The sequence below is a fragment of the Marmota marmota genome, unplaced genomic scaffold (genome assembly GCF_001458135.2).
Source record: "Marmota marmota marmota unplaced genomic scaffold, marMar, whole genome shotgun sequence".
Taxonomy (NCBI): Eukaryota; Metazoa; Chordata; class Mammalia; order Rodentia; family Sciuridae; genus Marmota; species Marmota marmota.
Window position 1 is genome coordinate 54,928,811 of NW_026000037.1, and position 20,290 is coordinate 54,949,100.

The following is a 20,290-nucleotide window of genomic DNA, read 5'->3' on the forward strand; positions in this document are numbered from 1 at the left end:
TCACATGTGGCGAGAACACTGAAGAACACTGAAGATCTACTACTCTCTTAGCAGATGTCAAGTATACAGTACAATATTATTAACTATAATTAGTGCTGTAGTTGAGCTCTCTTGAACTTAGTTATCAGACATAGTAGAAATTTGGCATCTTTGACAAACATGGTCCCATTTCTTCTGCCCCGGTAACCACCATTCTACTCTTAGGTTCTATTAATTGGACTGTTAGATTCCACTTATGAGATCATGCAAAATTTTCCTGTCTGGCTCAGTTCATGGATCATAGTGTCCTTCAAGTTCATCTGGATATGATAGACTTCTTTTTAAAGTCTGAATAATATTCCATTGAGTGTGTATATACTGGACATGCACATAACAATTTCTTTGTACATTCATTGATTGATGGATACCTATCTCCATATCTTGGTTACTGTGAATGCTGCTGCAAATGAACACAAAAGTGCAGATGCCTCTTTGAGATACTGATTTCATTTCTTTTGGATACATACCTAGAAGTGGAAACACTGGATCGTATGGAAGTTCTATTTTTTTTTTTTTTTGAGGAACCTCAACAGTGTATTCCACAGTGGCTATACCAATTCACATCTCCAACCTGTATAAGGACTCCCTTTTCTCCACATCTTCACCAACACTTATCTTGTCTTTGATAACAGTCATCTTAACAGGTGTGGTTTTGGTTTGAGTTTCCAGATTCCCTTTTCATTTTGTTGGCTGTTTGCTCTGAGGAAGCTTGTTAGTTTGATGCAATAAAACTTGTTTTTGCTTTGGTTTACTATATTTTTGGTATCATATGAAAAAAAAATTCCAAGATCAAAGGCAAAGAGATTTCTTTTCCCTTTTCCTCTAGGCATTTAATACTTCCATGTCTTAGATTTTGTCTTTAATCCATGTTGAGTTGACTTTTGTATATGGTGTAAGGTAAGGCTCCAATTTCATTCTTTTTCCTGTGGATGTCCAGTTTTTCAATATTAGTTGTTGAAGAGATCATCCTTTTTCCCATTGCATATCTTTGGCACTCTTGTCAAAGATCAGTTGACTGTGAATGTGTGGGGGTTTACTTCTGGGATCTCCACCCTGTCCATTTGGTCTATATGTCAGTTTCTATGCCAGCACCATGTTGCTTCCATTACAAAAGCCTTGTAGCATATTTTGAAGTGAGGAAACACAATACTGCCAGCTTTCTCTTTGCTCAGGATTGCTTTGTTTTTCCAGAATCTTCTGTGGTCCCATAGAAATTTTTGGAATTTTTACAGGGATTGCACTGTATCTATAGATCACTTTTCATAGCTGAGTACTAAGTTAGTATGGTGTTAGGAAGCTGTGCTTCAAATCTATAAATTCTAGCAACTATGCAGGTCCTCATGGTGAATTTGTGTGTTCTAAAATAATTCTTGCATTCATTGATTAGCCAATTCTTATTATTCCTTAGTCTTACATTATCTGTGTTTCAAAATCTTTATCCTATTATATGAATGTATGCAAGCCATGTCAAATGTCATTAGGAAGGACATAGCAATGTGGGTATAAATGCAGATATTAAATGATATTTATTACCAAGTTGCAAAGTTTTCCAGTTATTCATGTGCATTTCCCTGAGTAGAAGGTGAGAGTCTTGTCTTATACTGTTTTCATCCATGAGTTGTACACAAGACTGTTAAGAGCATGCTCTTGATGACAGGAAGCCAGGACCCTGGGAGTCCAGCTCTGCAAGCAGCTCTGGGAAAGGCCTTGGACAAGCCATTTAACCACTCTCTACTTCAACATACCTAGTACTTAAATGAATGAGGCATTCAGAAGGAATGATTCTCTATTGTCCCCTGAAGCCCTGTATTTTTAATTCAAAGACAATATGTCTACACAGAGTGTGGATGTTTGCCTTTCATTCTCTCCTCAAGCCAATTTGAGTTTCTTGTCAAATCCAATCCTCTGTGACTGGATGCATGCCCTATTCTTCCTCTAGGGCACTTCTCACTAGTTAATTCTTACTATGTATTTTATGGAAGTGCTAAATATCATTACAGCAAAATGCAGATAATACCTAAAGGAGGAAAGAAAAGATGTGACACAGTTTCATTGTGCAATACACTTTTATTTTCCTTTTACCTTTGCAGTCATCTTTGAGTAATCGTTGTGTAAACAATAGAATGGAATGAAATTACATTAAATTGTATGCAAATGGCTCTAGAACACCTTAACAATTATGACAAGGCAATTATAAATAACTTTTTGTCCTTAGTAATATATATTTGCTTTTTAAAGTACATTAAAGAGCTGCCGTATCTAGGGTTAGCTAGGAAAGAGCCATGGTGCCATCCTGGGAGCCCACCTCCCTGAAAGTTTAGACTCCAATTGTGAAAATCCTAAGGTGTACTAGTTCCAGAATATATAGTCAAGCAGAAGGCTACTTGGGTTGAAAGTATTTATTCTTGAAACTTAACAGCATTTTACCTTTTAGTCATTGCACAAAACCCTTTCTATTATTTTCACTCCATCTAGGTATTCTGCAGAATTTCAAGTAAAACTCAGATTCTGATATTTTCAAGTTTATCACCTTTAGAATAACAAATCCTATCTCTTAAGGAGGGCCAAATCAGAGATGGGTTTACAGTTAGCAACCTAACAGAATGGCAACATTTTTTTTATGCATTCTAAACGTTCCAATTAAGCAGATCTTACATATGCCACCTTATGTAGAGGAAATTTTAGATCTGAGACTATTCCAGAGGAAAGCAGCCTCAGGCACATTCTTCATGTGAAATTATGCAAGGCACCTCCCTCTCCCAAGAGACAATCAGATTGTGGATTGGTTTTTAGGCAAACAAGCCAAAAGAATAAGCATCCAAGTTCCTAATTCAGTCATTTCAAAAATTAGAATTTATAAATACTCCAAAGATAGACCTGAAACTTTTTGTTTAAATAACAAGAGATTAACTGCAAGAAGCATATAATCAAAAAACTTTTTTTTTCTTATAGCTAAGGTGTGTAATGCATAAATATATGAAAAATAAAATTCACAGTCAGTTTTAAAACTAGAATTCAAGTTTGGCTAATAAATCTTAATTTTATAAGTATATTAATTTCTAAGTACAACATAAAAGAGGCAGTATTGTCAGATGTACAATTGAAGTGTTATAACAGAAATTACAACAATGAAAGGAGAAATAGGCTTTTGATAGAAAATTCCTTTTGTTGCCAGTAAATAGGACCACCTGAGTGTATTTCAGATTCTTTTCATTTAAGGGCTATCCGAATTGAATGCTAAGAATATTAAATAGCTTTTGGAAAAATCAGCAACAGTCAGGCAGCTGTAGCATTTGCTTGTTCTCATACAGTGGATTGCTAGAGAATAAAGCAGAACTCGGAGTGTTGTAAGTTTTAAAAAATTATTTTTTATCCCATTTCATTGAAGCCAGCCTCTTCACAATCTTCTGATTTTGCTGGGACTGGGAGTGAGGGGGTGGGAGGAAGTGGACAGGAAGTGGGTGTGGGGGGGGGCCACGACAGATCAGGGTGACAGCAAGGGACATACATCAGCTCACACTCAGTTGAGCAAACCCAATCAGCTTCACTTCATCAGGAATCTCCGACCCATCACAGCCAGAAGCCTGAAAAAGGGAAACAAAAAAACAAAACCTTCAATGCTGGTTTGTCATTGTTGTGGGTATTTAAAATCTTGTTTATGCGATGGCAGATCCAAACAAAGGCATGGTTTGTAATGGGACCAAGTGTCCCCGTCTCTTCCAGGAGAGATTCCCCCCAAGAGTCACCCTCTAGAATGACTTTTACTGTCAGGAATTTGGTCATCATGCCATCAAGTACAGAGCAGAGGTGCCACCCACACCCTGGCCTGCAGCTCTGAACTGCCAAGGAAACATGACTGCCAAAGGATGCACTTGAGAGTTTTCAATAACTAAACAGTTGTTCTAAAGATACTTTCTAATTAGATCCTCTTTGTAATAATAAAAACAACAATGTCTAACTATGCAGAAGAGATTGAATAGGTCACTAAAGTAATTTTGTTATTTTACTCCCATTACTTCCACTATAAATTTTGGATGGGAGGGAGGGAAGGAGAGAGGGAGGAAAGGAGGGAGTCACCCAGTATTTCATGGCTCATTATTGACAACTGCTATTTAAATGCTAGAGAGTAAGTTTTACAGGGAAAACTACTTGCAATAGTTAGGGTGTTAAAGACTTGGTCCCCAGGGAGGTGCTATTAGGCAGTGGTGGAACCTTTAAGAGGTGGGGCCTAGTGGGAGGTTGTTAGGTTTTTAGGGGAATGCCCTTCAAGGGAATAGAGGGATACTGGGCCCTTATTCTCTTTGCTTCCTGTCCATGAGGTAAGTGATTTTTGCTCTGCTGTGTGCTCCTGCCATGATGTACAGACTCTCCATAGGTGCAAAGTAACAGGACCAACTAATCATGGATTGGAACCTCCAAACCTGTGAGTCAAAATAACCTTTTTTCTTTATAAGTGAGTTATCTTTCCTGTTACAGTAACAGCAAGCTGACTATTATACTAGAGTGCTTTTCCATTACAATTTTTGTTTGTCATATTTTAGGACATATTAATTGCCTTAAACTGAAGAAAATTATAGAGTGTCAAAGTCTTTATTATTTTTCTTACTTCAAAATCAGAAGGAATTTGAAATAAGCCAATGCCCTGTAAACTGCTCAGTGCCTCTAACATTTGAATTATTTTTATTTCCTCTGTCACCCACTCTTCCCTCTCTTTCACACACACACACTGACACACAACCGCTCTCAGATCATCATTCTAAGCTGCCTCTTCATGCTATAGTGCATAGATTCAGAATTAAACATTATATAAATACCACAAGAGAAAAAAGTTGATGAGTGACTGGGAATGGAAGATTAATCACCAAGGGACTATACAATCCTTTTCTGGGCCTAATTCCTGCTAAGTTATTGTCAGAGTGATTTGTTTTGCAAGGAAAAGGGCCCTTTCCAATCACCACAATTAAGCTGCTTGTATGTGGTTTTGGATATTTGAATAAATAGAACATAAAACCAGCCTTTATCAGCTGTAGCATTTTCCATTAAATAAGCAGCCAACTAGAACATACTTTAAATTTTTTTTAAAAAAATTTAAGTAACTGACTTTAAAGTAACATTCAGTGTAAGTTGTTAATGCTTATGCAAGAAAATTAGGTGCCTAACAGGTAGGAACATTAGAATTTGGAGAAAAGCATCCAATCTGTGCCTGTCCAGTGAGATCTCCAGTTTCACTTGACAGATAAGGTCTCCATGAGGTACAGGGGCAATAAGATCAGAAGGGCTCCTTCGTGTCTCACAAGCAGGCATTTCAACAGAGACACTTCCTGGTGGTATCAGCCACAATGATCCCTAGTGAAACCTTCACCTGCTCTCTTATCCTGCTGCCACAGTTTCTTCACCTACCCACCAAGCCCTCTCTTCTGTCCTGCATGGCTCCTGCTAACATCACCTATTCAACCCTCTGCCTGTGGCAGAGACAATCTGTGGGATGAGAAGGTGAGCAACAAACCTCTAAGGACAAACCCCTGCCACTGCTGATGAAAAAAGGTCAGGTCAGGTCACTGGCAAGTGTACAGTCTGTCAAAAGTTTCAAAGCTACGTCAGAGATTTGGCAATGTGGATATCATGAGGACAAAATGATGACGAGTAAAAATGAAAGATCCAATAGTAGTTACTCTTAAGAGAAACCAAAGAAAAAATATGAGATCCTCTCTTGTGGCGAGCACTGGAAGTGGGACTTGGGAGTGACAGTAGGTTCATACCACGGGACTCTTCCCAGAGGGCCCATTCCACCCTGGGTTACTGGGGCCTAGTAGCTCCAATGACATGCCAGTTTCCTGGACAGGCCATGTAAGTTTGCTTGCTTCAAAGCACTCGTTCTGCCCTCCTCTAACCACTGCTGGGCCCAAGTCTCTTTCAGACTCCAACACAAAGAAGGGCAACATGCAAATGGTCCTGAAACTGGGACACAAGGGACCAAAGACCTTTCTGCATGCCAGTCAAACTTTTGGATCTCAGGATGTCCTTGTACTCTTAAAAATTAATGAGGACACCAATAAACTTGTTGTTATTTATTGCACTTAGAAATTAATGTTAAAATATTGTGAAATTATTAAAATAATGTTTAAGATATTTAAAAAATAATATAATCATATTAACACCAAAACATGTTTATGTAAATTACATTTCTTGTACTATCTTAGAAATTAAATAATTAAAAAAATACTTACCAAATTCATTAAATGATAAACTCACTTCATGTTAACATAAAGTCTTTATGAAAAATGATCATGTCCCCCCCACAGCAACAAAACAGCAATACCACCAACAAAAACACCTTGGAAAGGTTGACATTGTTTTCCATATTGCAAACTTTTTAGTGTCTTACTTAATAGAAGATACCAGCCTTACAGAAATATGTAGTTAGAAGAGTGAAGGGTATTTAATGGTTTTTCTGAACAGCTGTGGATATCTCTTGGCTACTACACCAAAACTTCCTAAAGGTTAGTTGCAACGTGGAATCTGAAACCATAGCATTGAACTTTTCGTCTTCTGTTCCATTAAAATCCATTGGTCTCCCTTGCCCTTTAAATGGATCTTTTACCTGTGCATGAATTTTAAGCTTCACTGCATTTTGCAGATCTTCCAAATGTTGACATTTTTCATGATACGATATGAAAGTTTCATTATACAATGTCAACAAATCATATTCATTAATATTATTCATCGCTAATCTCTTCAGAAAATTCTTTTAGGTACTGGGGGGATGTCAAGCAGATACACGTTTTCCAAAATTATGTTTTTGCTTGAAAGCTCAAATTTATTATTGGCAATAGATACTGTCAGGTTCTTTAAGGGTCAACCTTACTTTGTTCATTTTGAAAAACAAAATATGTTTGCCAAATACCTGAGCATGAATAATAACAGATTGTCAGTTATTCTTCCAAGGAAAAAGGTGTTTTATGAAAAACAAAAACAAAACCAAAATCAAAACAGAACAAAAGCTAGCTGAGCTCACAACCAATCAATCTCACAAGGGCTTTTGCTAGACATTGTCAATGTAATTCGATATACTAAATAAGTATTCCCATTTCATCACACAGAATATTAAAAAGACACGTCCTCAAGTTGAGAGTTAATAAAAACAAAAAACACTTGGTGCCTCATTAGGAAAATTCCTAAGTGAAACTGACTTCACTTTTTTCAGTGAATGAGTGAATAAGCAAGCAATGGCCACAGTACAGTTTGATGTCACAGCCTGGATTTGTGCTGACATTATCAGTTTTACCCACTGGGGCTTTTACACCAATATCAACACGGTAGGAAAGGCAAGTAACATCTTAGTAGTATTATGAAAAAGGTTTTGACCTCCAGAATCCCTTGGAAGGGTCTAAGGGAACCTCAGAAGCTAGAGACCCAGCTTTGTGAACCTTGGCTTCAGAAGTGAAGAGTTCAGACTGCTGTGCCACCCCAAAATATGCCCTCTGGCATGTTGACTGTTTTAAATTAATGATTCTTTAAAAACAACAACAGCAGGAGCAGTGAGTACATTTTGACCTTCCTAAAACAGGAGCTGGAACTCCCACGTGGAAGGTTTCTGCCCTGCACCTGGTAGAAGATTCTCTGATCTAGAGGTAGGGAGTCAAAGCCAAGAGCAACCTGCACAAACCTTGTTAAACTAACCCTTATGCTCCTAGTCACTTTTCCATGATTAACTATCTCCCTCCAAGCCCTCTTACCTTGTAATGATTTCACAGTTTATTGTTCTTCGTCCAATTGCATATATAAAGTTCAACTCTAATGGCTTCCTTTGGGTCTTCCTCTCCTTATGAAAGTTCCCAAAACTTATGTTAAACTTTTCTTTTCTTTTTTTTTTTTTTTTTGAGATGGGGTTTCATATGCTGCCCAGGCTGGTCTAGAACTCCTGGACTGAAGTGATCCTCCTACCTCAGCCTCCTGAGTAGCTATAACTACAGATGTGTACTACCATACCCAGCTTATATTAAATAAATTTGAGTGCTTTCCTCTTAATTATCAATTTAATTCTTAGGACTAGTCAAGAAACCCTTAGAGGGTAGAAGTAAAATTTTGCTTCCCCTACAAAAAAAAAAAAAAGTACCCTATCAGGTACTTAGTGTGACAGCGTATGACATCATGCATGTCATCATTCAAGTATTTACTACGATTTCAAAAAATCCCTTCTCACTCCTCCTCCAAGCCAATGGTGTGGTCTGTGCCCTGCAAACTTGCTGTGGTTGCTTAGTACCAATCTGAAGGATACCCCACCCCAAATGTGTACACACTTCGGAACAGATGAATTTGAAAATTCGCCCATGCTTGTGTCTATCCCGCTGGCTATTACTGAAGTGGTCTAGGGTGTGGTCTGAGAATTAAGATTTTTTGAGCTCCCCAAGTAATTCCAAGGTGCCACCGAGCAGAGAACCACTGCTGTACTTCCCTGCATCCCAAAGCATGAAGCTCCCTTTCACAAAGCCTCAGTTCTAGAACTCCAGTCTGCATCAGAATCAGATCCTTGTGCTCAGGCCCCAGCATTCCCACTCCTTGGGCCCCAGATAGGGCCTGAGCATTTGAATCTTTATCAAGTTTCCATTTTCCAAATTTCCAGGTTAAGCTGACTCTGCCTGTCTGGGAGCCACCCTTGCAGAGCCACTGTTACAGACTTAAGTGTAGGGGGCACAGGGCACAGGGCTGCCTCATGGACCTACCTGAACTGGCAGTTTCCCTTAAGATCACTGTCACATCTTTCTCTCCTTTCAGTATGTGCAGAAAGTTCAAACTCCTAGGTGGTTTTACTCCATTTTGGTCTCAACTTTACCTGCACTTTGGGAACTATTGATTCAGTCATTCAGCCTCTAAGTACACATGAGCACCTCTAGAAATATGTCTTTTAGTCATCAATTGCTAAAATGCTTATGAAATCTCAAACTGCAAGGCATATAATGTTATCAGTTTTCAGCAACTAAAATCTATGAAGCTCATGTAAACGTGCACCCATTGGGTGGTAATTACACATATTTCAATGGGTATTCTTTTAAGGGAAAATCAAATATAGTTTTTTTCATATTTTCACCAATATAATTTCAAGATTTTCACATACAGCAGCAAGTTTCACATACATTACAAAACTACAAGGTATGAAATTAAAAAATAAAAATATTTGTAAAAACCTGTCATAAGGCTAGTGCAGTGATATGTCAAAACTCAAAGCTCACACCAAGCTGAAATGCCCTCCATGCCTTCACTTTTAACTTTCCTTAAAAGTGAAGAAAGAATCTGATCCTCCAGCCCCTGGCCATACCAACAAAGGAAAGCCCTATGTTTTATCTTATCTGTCAACTAAGAGGCTAACAATCTAATTGGGCAGGAAAAAGGAAAAGAATGCACTTTTTTATATAACCAATATCCTTGCCCCTTTGGGCTATTGTTATTCTTATATAAGCAGATATATCACATAAGTACAGACACCTTTCCAAACCTGAACCAAATGGTGGTGAGAGGAGATGATGGTGATTGAGCCATCTCCTAATGGAAGGCTTCTCTGACTGGGCTAAACACTGGAACCATCAAGAAGTGACGTCAAAATAATCAGGCGACCTGATATAGGACCTGGGCATTAGTGATTTTATTTTTTAAAGCACCCCCATGGTCCTAAGTGAAGCCCTGGTGTAGTGAGGTTAAAAAAAAATAGTATCAAGATATTGCTGTTCTTCAGAAGATTTTCAGGCCCCTGTCATTCTCCTTTAGAGAGCAATGAAACCTCTGAGATTAAAATCATGATAAACAGCTGAGAGATAAAAGGATCATGTGTACCAGTGGTGGCAGCTTACAAGGAAAAGTGCTGCTGAACTACTTTGATCTTTTATTCTTCAATAAAATAACCAAATTGATGAATGAAGGCAAATGCATTTGAATCTCTGCAGTTTCATCAGCATGTGAGTGGCCTACAGAAGATCAGGCCAAAAATCAGTTCAAATTAGCTCTGTCAAGTGGATTTCAACCTGGCCGGCTGCTGATAACAACAAAGAAACCCTCTCAGGCTCTAACAAGGGCTGGATAGAGAGTGAAGTGACAGAAGTAGAAGGTCACTCTTGAGTTTGGTTTTATTTAACACATTTAACTATCTTTGAGGGGAAAAGCCATCCATTTCCATTTAACAAGAGCATCATACAATGACACCATCAGGCTGCAATGGGACGGAACACATGTATGGACTTGTTTCCAGGACTGTGCCAGGCTAGGCAGTGTTACTCAATCTTTAAGGACAAAGAGACCCAGTCCCAGCCGATGTCAATGTGTCCAGTCATCTGAAGGTGGATCCACAAAGAAATAGAACTGTGAACCATGAGGCTGGGAGGCCTGCCTCTAGAGGTAAATAGTGGTTGAGAGCATGAACTCTGAGGCTAGACTGGAGTTGAATTTGCAGCCTGTATCTTATGATCCTGGCCACCTTCACTCCACTGAGCCTTGGGTTCCCAAGATGCAAAGGGACCCACAACCAGAGACAAGGCACAGCAGGGGATCTAAAGGTAGATCTGATCAGGGGGGCTTCAAAGCATGTTCAGGGGTGTGGGTTTGAGAAGAGGAGAGCTGTTAACATTTCTGGAACTTTTTAGAACTGCAGAAAGATTTCTCTGGTTACAGATGCAGACAGTACACTTAGCTGGGCACTGGCTAAGTGTTAGCAGAAAGACCAGTTTCTGCAGATGACAGTGTCTTGCTAAGGTGCTAGAAATGGAGATGATGAGAAGCAGAGAAAATGGAGAGAGAATCTAGGAAACTTATAAACTGATTGGAGAAGGAGATGAGGGAGAGTGTTACATTACTCTTCCCGTTTACCTAAAGACAGTACAGCAGCCAATGTGAAACCTTCAAATGCTTATCTTTGTCTACATATCCCAAATCAGGAAAATGTTCTAGAGATGGTATAAAAAAGTGAATAAAGGGACATTTATATGACAGGTAAATTAGAAACACAGTAGAAGTGAGAGTATGGTCCCAAACTAGAAGATGGATTTTTACAATTTGTTAATCTAGCACTCTGTCTGAACAAAATGTTCTTTTATTATCAAAAGAAAAAAGAATGTCTTCAGATATGCTCTTGCTGTGAAAAATCTTTTGTGTTTTTCTTTTATCACACAGTCTAGTTATCTGAAATTAGACGAGAAGCAAAACCCAGAAAGTTAATTAGCACTAGGCTCACATTTACTATAACTAATCATTTAGCGTTTTTGGCCACACACATTTTCCATTTAATTTTCACAAGAAACAAAAAAGACAGCTCATCAATATATGCTGTGAACAGCAAAGTGCTGGTGATCCAAATCCTAAATTGCTTGTGGCATTCTGACTGGCTCTTGATAAGATTAATTCATAATTTTAAAATGAGCCACTTATTTGGCCTTCATGTACTGTTTGCTAAGACTTTTCAGGAAACAAGTCACTTTTGAATATCTGGTCTTCTCTCCACTTCCAGCCATGACCATCGTCTCTTCTTATCACAATGACCCCAGGATTCTGTAGCTCCATGGCTTTATGGTCTTTAAGTTTAAAATCTGCTAGTGCATAAAAATTGTTGGAATATCTGCTCTCTACAAAAACCTGTACTGTGATTTGAAAGGTGAGTGTAAAAGGTGATGTCTTTGTTCACCAGACTTCGGGGTGAGCTGTTCTGCAATCACTTCCAATTACCTAAACCATTTCTGCAACAATCAGCCTCTATTTTTTAAAGTTGGAACCACTTGGCTTTCACCTCAGGAGAGCTTTAGTAAAGAGTATTGCTCTCAATTGATTTTGATTGTGTCTGTTTGGTCAAGTTGCCACACAAACTGAAAGCCAACTGGAACATGCAGGTTTGAAGATTCCTAAATGGCCACTCTTTAGTCCAAGATGTGATGGTGGAAGAATGAGGCTATTCATGGCAGAGGAAACGTCTACTTATGATCAGAAAATGTTCCCAAATGCTGCAGAGAAATAATGATGAAAGCAAACACCGATCCCCAAACAACAAAATTATAGAGTAGCTTATTGAACTATATTATTACTTATTAATGTCAACAATACGACAAAATATTACCCTTTTACTATAGCTTCCCACTTACCAACTTAAATGTCAATGTTTTTAAAGCTTTGGGATCATCTACGATCTTCTGTAAGTTAGCAGCCACTGTAAGACACAGAACATGGAGGAAAACAGTTCAGATTATTTCTAATGACACTGTATTTTCACACCAGTAATTGAGAAAATTTGACTAATGATGCAATAAACGGTAAAATCATTTCTTTCACAGACATTACAAAGTCCATATAAATGACCAAATTACTCTCATACAGATATATCATTTCAGCAATCTTGTATCTGTGTGCATCTGAATTAATCACTATATGTCAACCCCACATTTCATATAAAAAAAATTTGAAATTACCTTCCTAATGGAAAGTAGAAATGATAGCAGCCCTCAGAGTCTCAACCATTTGGTTTTTCTAAACATTCATTACTAAAAAACTTATTAGCCAGGAGAGGGCAGTACAAAAACAAAGAGGAGAGGAACTGCAAAAAACTTTTTCAGGAAATGACAGGTCAGCACATTGAACTCCTGGCCTGTAAATCTACTCAATTCTGTGCTCCCATTTTTGTCAGAGCAACAAAATGCAGTGGACAACCTCTACCACTCGGTATGTTTTCATGCTTTCAGAGCACAGTGATCTGTCAAAACAATGAAGTGCCACCTTGAACAAGACCCAAGTCAGCTGAACAGGGTCAAGTGCTGGAGGCTGTCAGCCAGGAGCTCAGTACTGAAGATCTGTTCTCTGTGTCAGCAGGAATCATCAGAGACCCCTGTCCTGCTCTCCATGGTGTTGGGGTCTGTCTGATACCTCACTAGACACATCAGTTTTTCCTGGTTACTCCTCTAATTTAGGGCACTCTTTACAAGCAGAATTATCAAAAGGTAATAATGGTGGCAATTTAAAACTCTGCTCTTTCCATATCCAAACTTCAAGGATAATCTATTGAAGAGTCATGTTAAGGCTACTGCTCAGGGAAGCTACTACTGGAAAAATCAGGGGAGTAGGTCCTGATTATCATTTTTACTTGTCATGAGAAAAATCATCTGCTGCTTTAGCAACTGGGTATCTAAAAAGTTCTCTGAACTTTTTTTTTTGATATAAGAAATTTTAAGAGAAAAGAATATTCAGAAATATTTTGAAGAGAGACTCAAATAGAAAGTTTATAAGTAGAAAGAAGGAGGAAATCTGTGCAAATTTTATTTTTCTCTGAGACTGACAGAAAACACCCTAAGTACAGGGATTTTCTGCAGATTAGTTTATTTCATTTAATTCATCAGCTGCAGAGGAGGAAAAAAATGAAAATTATATATTCAATATGGCCTATTTCTCTTTATAAACCATAATTACAGGCATCCTTTTATCTTCATTTGTTGCCCTCTTGGTAATTCCATTCTGAGCAATCTGCAGGGCTACACTTTCACCAATACCGCCCACCTCCCCACGCCCCATCATTTTCTTTTTTCTTTTGCCCAGACAAGCTTGCGCGCGCACACGCGCACACACACACACACACATATATCAGGTATATGCTAGGCCACCTACCCCAGAAAAGTTATCACCACTAAGCTTCTTTTGGCATTTAAATAGTTCCCTGAACACATTTTAAATGCTAAAATCTTCTGGCACTTCATGTAGGAAATACTGGCTCCTGAAGTAAAAAGTCCTTTTCTAAAATTCTGTCCGCCAAGGCCAGTGTGAGTGATGTCAGGCATTCTGACTATGTGCAAACCACAGTACGTGAACACATGACCCATTTTATTAAAACATAAAAGTGTTCTGACAGTTCTTCAAATTTGGGTTGGTTCTGCGAATAGCCACAAAATCTTCATAAGAATTTCAGTCCTTTCATTAGAGTCTCTTGGCTAATGTGGATGATTTGTTGCCTAGTTCTGGGTTGTCTATTTCCAGGCTGTTCTTTAATGTTCAGCCCAAAGCAGAGTTGTGTCCTACGCTAATTCACAATCCTTTCTGCGGTGCACACGCGTGTGTACCAGGGCCAATTTCCAAGGAATGGCTAAGCAGGTTGGAGACTGGAAGGCATGACTGAGCTGATAGCATCTAAAACAATCATCCTGGGATCCAGGCTCCCCAATTGTGAGTCCCACACCTCTAGGACATTAGAAATTCAAATTCTGTCTTCAGCTCAGAGCAAAAATAGCAAAACTGGCCACTTACCTGATTACTTATCCCAGCTGCTAGGCTTATTTTCAATTTAGTTGATTCTAATTTGTTGTAAAGTGCTATAAAACACCTTCATTTAACTGACATCACATAAAATTCAGGGTGATGCTAATTTCTCTTCCAGTAGCAATGCTCATTAAAAAGATGGGTGTCACTGTTTTCTCCCTTCTCCTCACTGTGCACCTGGATTTCAAAAATAAAAATGCTCCTTACCTGGAACGTGAGCTGAGAAGGAAGGGCTGGGTAGGGCTGGCTGTGATTTGAGGGCTTTTGGTGGCTGTGTGAACACTGAAGTTGGTGCTTTGAGGGACACTCATTTCCAAAAACTAAGGGCTTCAGACACCTGTTTACTCAGAGGCCATAGGCTCATTGCCAAACCCTACCAGCTTTCCAAAATAAAACTCACTGCCCTGGTTTCTAGTGCAGACTCTTTTTTATCTTCTTTGAGTTTGCCCTTCTCCTCCTCCTTCCCAGGCCACTGATTTCAGAACTTCAGGCCCAAGTGAAAGGGGACAATGCTGTCCTCTCATTTGGGAAAATGTGGACAATAAAATATACACTGAAGGCCCAGGGACTGAGGCTTTATAGCCCCATTTGCTGTTTTTGTTTCCTTGTATCACACAGTAGGACTGAATACCTGTCAGGGATCAAGTTCTTATTTGATTTTTTTTTTAAACATGCTGCCTGAGGTATGATAGGTATTAGACTTTATCAAACTGTGATAGTATCATTAACAGCCACATGGATTAAACACTGATGTTCCAGCCCTCCCTGGATCTGTTAAACAGAGAAGGAAAAAAGTTTGTCCTGAGGTGATCTATCAATGGGCATGCAGTGCAGCCCAGGTTTCCTTGGACAAGTAAGTTGGGTATTCAGACACTGTTCTCTTCACAGATTCCTAGTACTACTCAAATGCTCCACATTTTGACAGGTAGAAAAGTAACAGTTACTTAATGACAATATATAGCCTGTGATTGTATTCTAGTAATTAGTCAAAAGACACCTTTTCTCACCAGATACCAGCTTAATTCACAACAACCCATAGATTAGTGATATTCTAGAGGTAGTGATTTAATTCAATTGGTTCAAGCTAGTTCCAAACAAAAGCTGTAGGGAAAAGACGACCAATAGACGCTGAGTCTGAGGTATTGAGAATGGTAAGAAATTCTAGGATAAGGTGCAAGAATGGTCTGGGAGACCCACCAAGGTGATGACTTCAAAATACTGTTTCATCCAAAGAGACACCCTAAACATTTGCTCTGAACATCACATTGATGCAGAAAAGGCAGCATGAAATGACAAAGGAAGATGGAGACAACCCAAGTTCTAAGCTAGGAGAAAACAAGATGAGATGAAGGGTGTTTCTCAGGGGCACTGTTGTAACACCAATGTAAAATTATTTCATTTCACTTTGAGATTAAGAGATTGGCCCCACTATTCTCCCTAAATGCCCAGGCTCCTATCTTCAAGAGAGGCAGTGAGGTGTGCATCATTGCACAGTGTGTAAGAACCTGAACTCCAAAGGAGTTTGAATCCTGCCTCGTACCAAGGGCTGTGTAATGTCCCCAAATTGGGGCAGGTTTTCCTCACCTCTTTGTGCATGAGTGCATCTGTGAAATGTAGATATTAATGGTGCCTATCTGATAGGGTTGTCTTGGGATTAATTAGATTAATGCACATAAGGTGCTCAGAATAGAGCTCTGTATGTTGCAAGTGATTAAGGAACACTTACTCATGATCTCTGCCCTGGGCACTGCAATGCCGAAACTGTTCTCCTTGTCTCGGCCTCAGGGCCTCATAACCCTCTTGCTCACACTTGTCAGTTACTTGGAGAATTTTAGTCATGATTTAGAACGTGCTGCTTCCTTAGGGATTACTGTTTAAACTCCAGATAACATCCAAATTTTCACTGTGGTCTGGCCTCAAGGTAACACTGTCTAGTGTTGTTGTTGTTGTTTGTTTGTTTTTTGTTTTTGCCATCCCCTACCTCAATTCTTTCCAGGAAGGGCTCCATAACTCCACACTTCTCCAGGTCTCTACCACCAGTTTTATCAATGTGTGCTGAAATCACTGGAACCAATCACCAATCTGATTTCCTTGCCTGATTCAACCTTTTGATTCAAACCCAGAATAAATGTATATGAAGACAAATTTTAGAAAGAGATGTATCTTCATGTACAGAAAATGATGAATTCTTACAGTCCATGTGAGGCCACCGTGACATTTCCACATGGGCTCAACAGCCAGGCTCCACCCAGCAGTCAGGTGAGTCTTCCAACATGAGGTCAGACCTTGTTACTTTTCTAAACTCTCTGATGGTTTTCCAGCTCACAGTAAAAATCATGGTTTTGTTCTGGGAATGTAGCCTCTGAGGGAGAGTGATTGCCTGGCATGTATAAGGCCCTGGATTCTATTCCCAGAATCACAGGGAGAAAAAAAATAGTCATAGTCTCTACAATGGCCTCACAACCATCTGACCTGGCTGGCTTCCAGGTCCATTTCTGAGCTCATCCCTCACCATTCTCTCCCTTCCTTCTCCTGCTCCAGCCACAAGTGGCCTCTATAATGACTTCTAAGCACTTGGAGCAGGCTTCACTTGAGATACCCAGAACCTGCCACTCCCTCTGCTGGAAGGAATCCTCCTCCATGACTGCCTCCTCCCCTTCCAGGTTCTGCTCAAATGTCCCAGGCTACCTTGTCCACACACCACACCCACCCTGACACTGCCTCACTCTTTATCCGTTTCTCATAGCACTTATAATACCCCACAAGCTAGATATTTATGAATTACTTTTGGATGTGATTCTTTAGCCTAACTCCACATGCCCAGAATGTAACAGGCAATGAGTGCAGAAACCATCTCTGTCTTGTTCACTACAGTTGTTTTGGTACCTGGCACAGAGTGTGTGTAACTCTGTATTGAATATATGACTAAGGGAACAAATGAATCTTTGAGACACTAGTACCCAGCTGATGTTGGTAAAAATCCTATAGGCTCTCTCCCCAGAAGCATGCATACAAAAAGTTTGCATATAATTTTAGAGCGTTCCAGGACACTAAAAAATCCCAAGACCCTCTGACAGAAAAATTATTCATATTTTAGAAAGAGTTCTCTAAGTGTCTCCTAAGCAACAATCCTGTTTTCCCAAAGCAGATAAATGAACTCTTGGCTCATCCCAACTAAATATACTACATACTTATACTATATACTTATACTATCATATACTACATGACCATGATTTTAAAGTTCACCATTTTCATTCATTTTTAGTCTAGGTTATATTCTCCCTCCCAGGTAAGCCATTGAAACTAGCAGAGGTGTTAGCCCTGATGGAGGGGCTCTATAGTGGTTAGAAGAGAATGACGATGATGAGTATCAGTGCAGCCTGAGGATTAGGTGCTACCGTGTAGACCATAATTCATGCCACTAATCTTACCACTTACAATTTCCACCAGACAACAAAAACACTAACTGATCCTGGAAGAACTGTTCCTAGGTGTATACAAACCATGCAAGGGGTGGACTGTAATGGATACTGTGGTGCGCTACAGGAATGAAGAAAACTGTCCTCCCATCTGCTGGGACTACTGGTGGCTGATAACTCAGCTTAGTCCCTCTCTTTGGGAACTCCCCTTGGCCACAGAGGTTGTGTCAGCCCAGGTCAGGCCCCTTTTCCAGAAGCAGCCTGCATTCACTGACTGGTCACAGAGTAAAAGACTCTGTTGCCTCAAGGCTGAGCAGCCCTAAGGGGCATCTCATCTTCAAAGCTCCCTTTGCTGACGGAGGTCTCTGTTGTAGCTGAAACACAATTTAATTCCTCCACCTGCCAAACTCTACTTCCTTTATTCCCTTACAGATATTGATCTTGAAAGTACTACCCAAAAAGCTACCTGCATACAAATCTCTGCCTCTGAGTCTTTGTTGAAAAAGTCTAGGACTCTGCCTACGGACACATATAATATAGTCACCTTAGAAGGTGTTTCTCATTATCAAATTTATGAGACAGTGTCTATGAAAAAATATTGGAGGAAAATGGAAAATTACTGTACTTTGCATTTCACTCCATTAAAATTTTCAATGGTGAGAAAAAGCAATAGAAGAAATTCTAGGAATATAAAAGGTACTATATGCAGGTAACTTTTGAGAGCAAAATGTCAAAAAGACTTGAGTTAAGTATTACTATTATTTACACGTGGGAGGAAGGAATTATGGAAAATAAAATAAACAAAGACATACACCTGCTATTATTCTTAAAGTCTGGGTAAATTACAGTTTGTTAATATTATCTTAGGCTATGTGAGCTCAGTGTGAAAATCTGAGACAGTTTGGCATAGCAAAACTGGCTGATACTAAATCTGTCCTTTAAAATATAAGCATAAAATTGGTATTTTGACCATGAATTTCCTTTAATGTGTTTAAGGTAGAGTTTTATGAACTGGCTGGCAGCATGGTACTGGAAGTGTCCAATAATCATTATGCTATTATTGCTCATTTTGAAAGCAATGAAATTGTATAATCAATAAAAATTCAGCCTCATTGAGCTAGTGGTGGTAATATACCAGTAAGTTTATAATTTAATTCCTTCTCAGAATGAAGATGAAGAAAGTAAAAAAATATAAAAATAAAAATACCATGAATACCATGGAAAGGATGGCCATAATTAACTTTTTTAAAATTCCTTTTTTTTTTGAGATGGGTCTCACGTGTTACTTAGGTTGGCCTCAAACATGTGATCCTCCTGCCTAAGCTGTCCTTTTAGCTGGGAGATGTACAAACTTTAAAGTCATCCTTGCTGAAGAATTAAGTTATTTGCTTAGAAAAACAAAGAGGATTATAGTGATGAGACATAGCTGTTGAAAAGTACTTTTTTTCCCTTCAAAAATATAAAGAATTCTATAGGTAATCTGGGTGCTTGGTCTTGGAACTCTTGAAACCGTGTGCACATTTTTGGAGAGAATATATAGCTTTTGTCAGACACTTGGGTGGGCCATATCTTTTAAAATCTTAACACTAATGTCTCAAATGCTTCCTAATATCTTTTCTTATGCTGACATAAGGAACTCAGATGTGAGGTCTTTTATTTGTTTTATAAGAGCCTTACTGACATTCTGTAAAGTGCACATACTTCAAATTCAAATATAGAATATAAGTTCTGAGATCTGGAGACACTCGTGAAACCATCACTCAAATCAGGACAATAAACATATCCATCACCCTCAAAAGTTTCTTTGTGCCCCTCAGTAATCCATACCTTCTCATCCCTGTCCCTCTATTCTCCTCAGGAAACCACAGATTTATTTTCTGTCACTATACATTAGTTTGTATTTTCTAATATTTTATACAAATGGATTCATATAATATGTACGCATATTATATGAGTACATTATATGGATAGGCCCACCATTTGTATACGAGAATTCCAGTTTCTTATATATCCAACCATACTTAGCATGACCAGTGTTTAATCTTAGCCATTCTAATAAATGCACAGTGTTATCTCACAATTGTCCTAATTTGAATTTTCCTAATAGAACATCTTTTCATACGCATAGTTGGTAGTGTCTTTTTACAGCTACTTTCTGACAATAATGTAAGTGTGGTTTTTGTTGCCTTTGTCAAAGAGCTATCGACATTTCTTCATCAGATAAGTGCCTATCAGACCTTCCCTCTGGCTCACCCAGCAGAAAAGGTACCGGACAGAGTTCAAGTGGCATCAGTCCACATGATGGAAAATCTCCTAGAGCTTCCTGTGCAGCTTCAGAAACCTCAACTCTCTTCCACTGGGGATTTTAGATGTACAGGTCATGAGTTTGAGGAGAATTAAACAAAGAAGAAAAGAAAGTGAACATATCAGGAAAGGCAGAAGAGATATAACATGGGAAATGTGTTCCTTTTTGATTTCTAAAGGCACAAAGAAATGCCTTCCCAGGCCTGTACAGCAAGGTCTTATTTAATTTTGCTAAATGTCTATATTCTCAAATAAGA

At 38.9% G+C, this 20,290-nt stretch overlaps 1 protein-coding gene across 1 annotated transcript in view; it reads right to left on the bottom strand.

The window, feature by feature from the left end:
* Positions 1 to 2,086: 2,086 nt before the first annotated feature.
* Stk39 (serine/threonine kinase 39) overlaps positions 2,087 to 20,290 on the bottom strand; it is a 234,037-nt gene continuing 215,833 nt past the window's right edge. Inside the window, exons 17-18 of the mRNA XM_015479274.2 lie at positions 12,156 to 12,220; positions 2,087 to 3,623 (exon numbers count right to left, since the gene is read on the bottom strand). Of these exons, the coding sequence (XP_015334760.1) occupies positions 3,549 to 3,623; positions 12,156 to 12,220 (140 nt within the window). The 3' untranslated portion in view covers positions 2,087 to 3,548. The remainder of the gene's footprint in view (positions 3,624 to 12,155; positions 12,221 to 20,290) is intronic.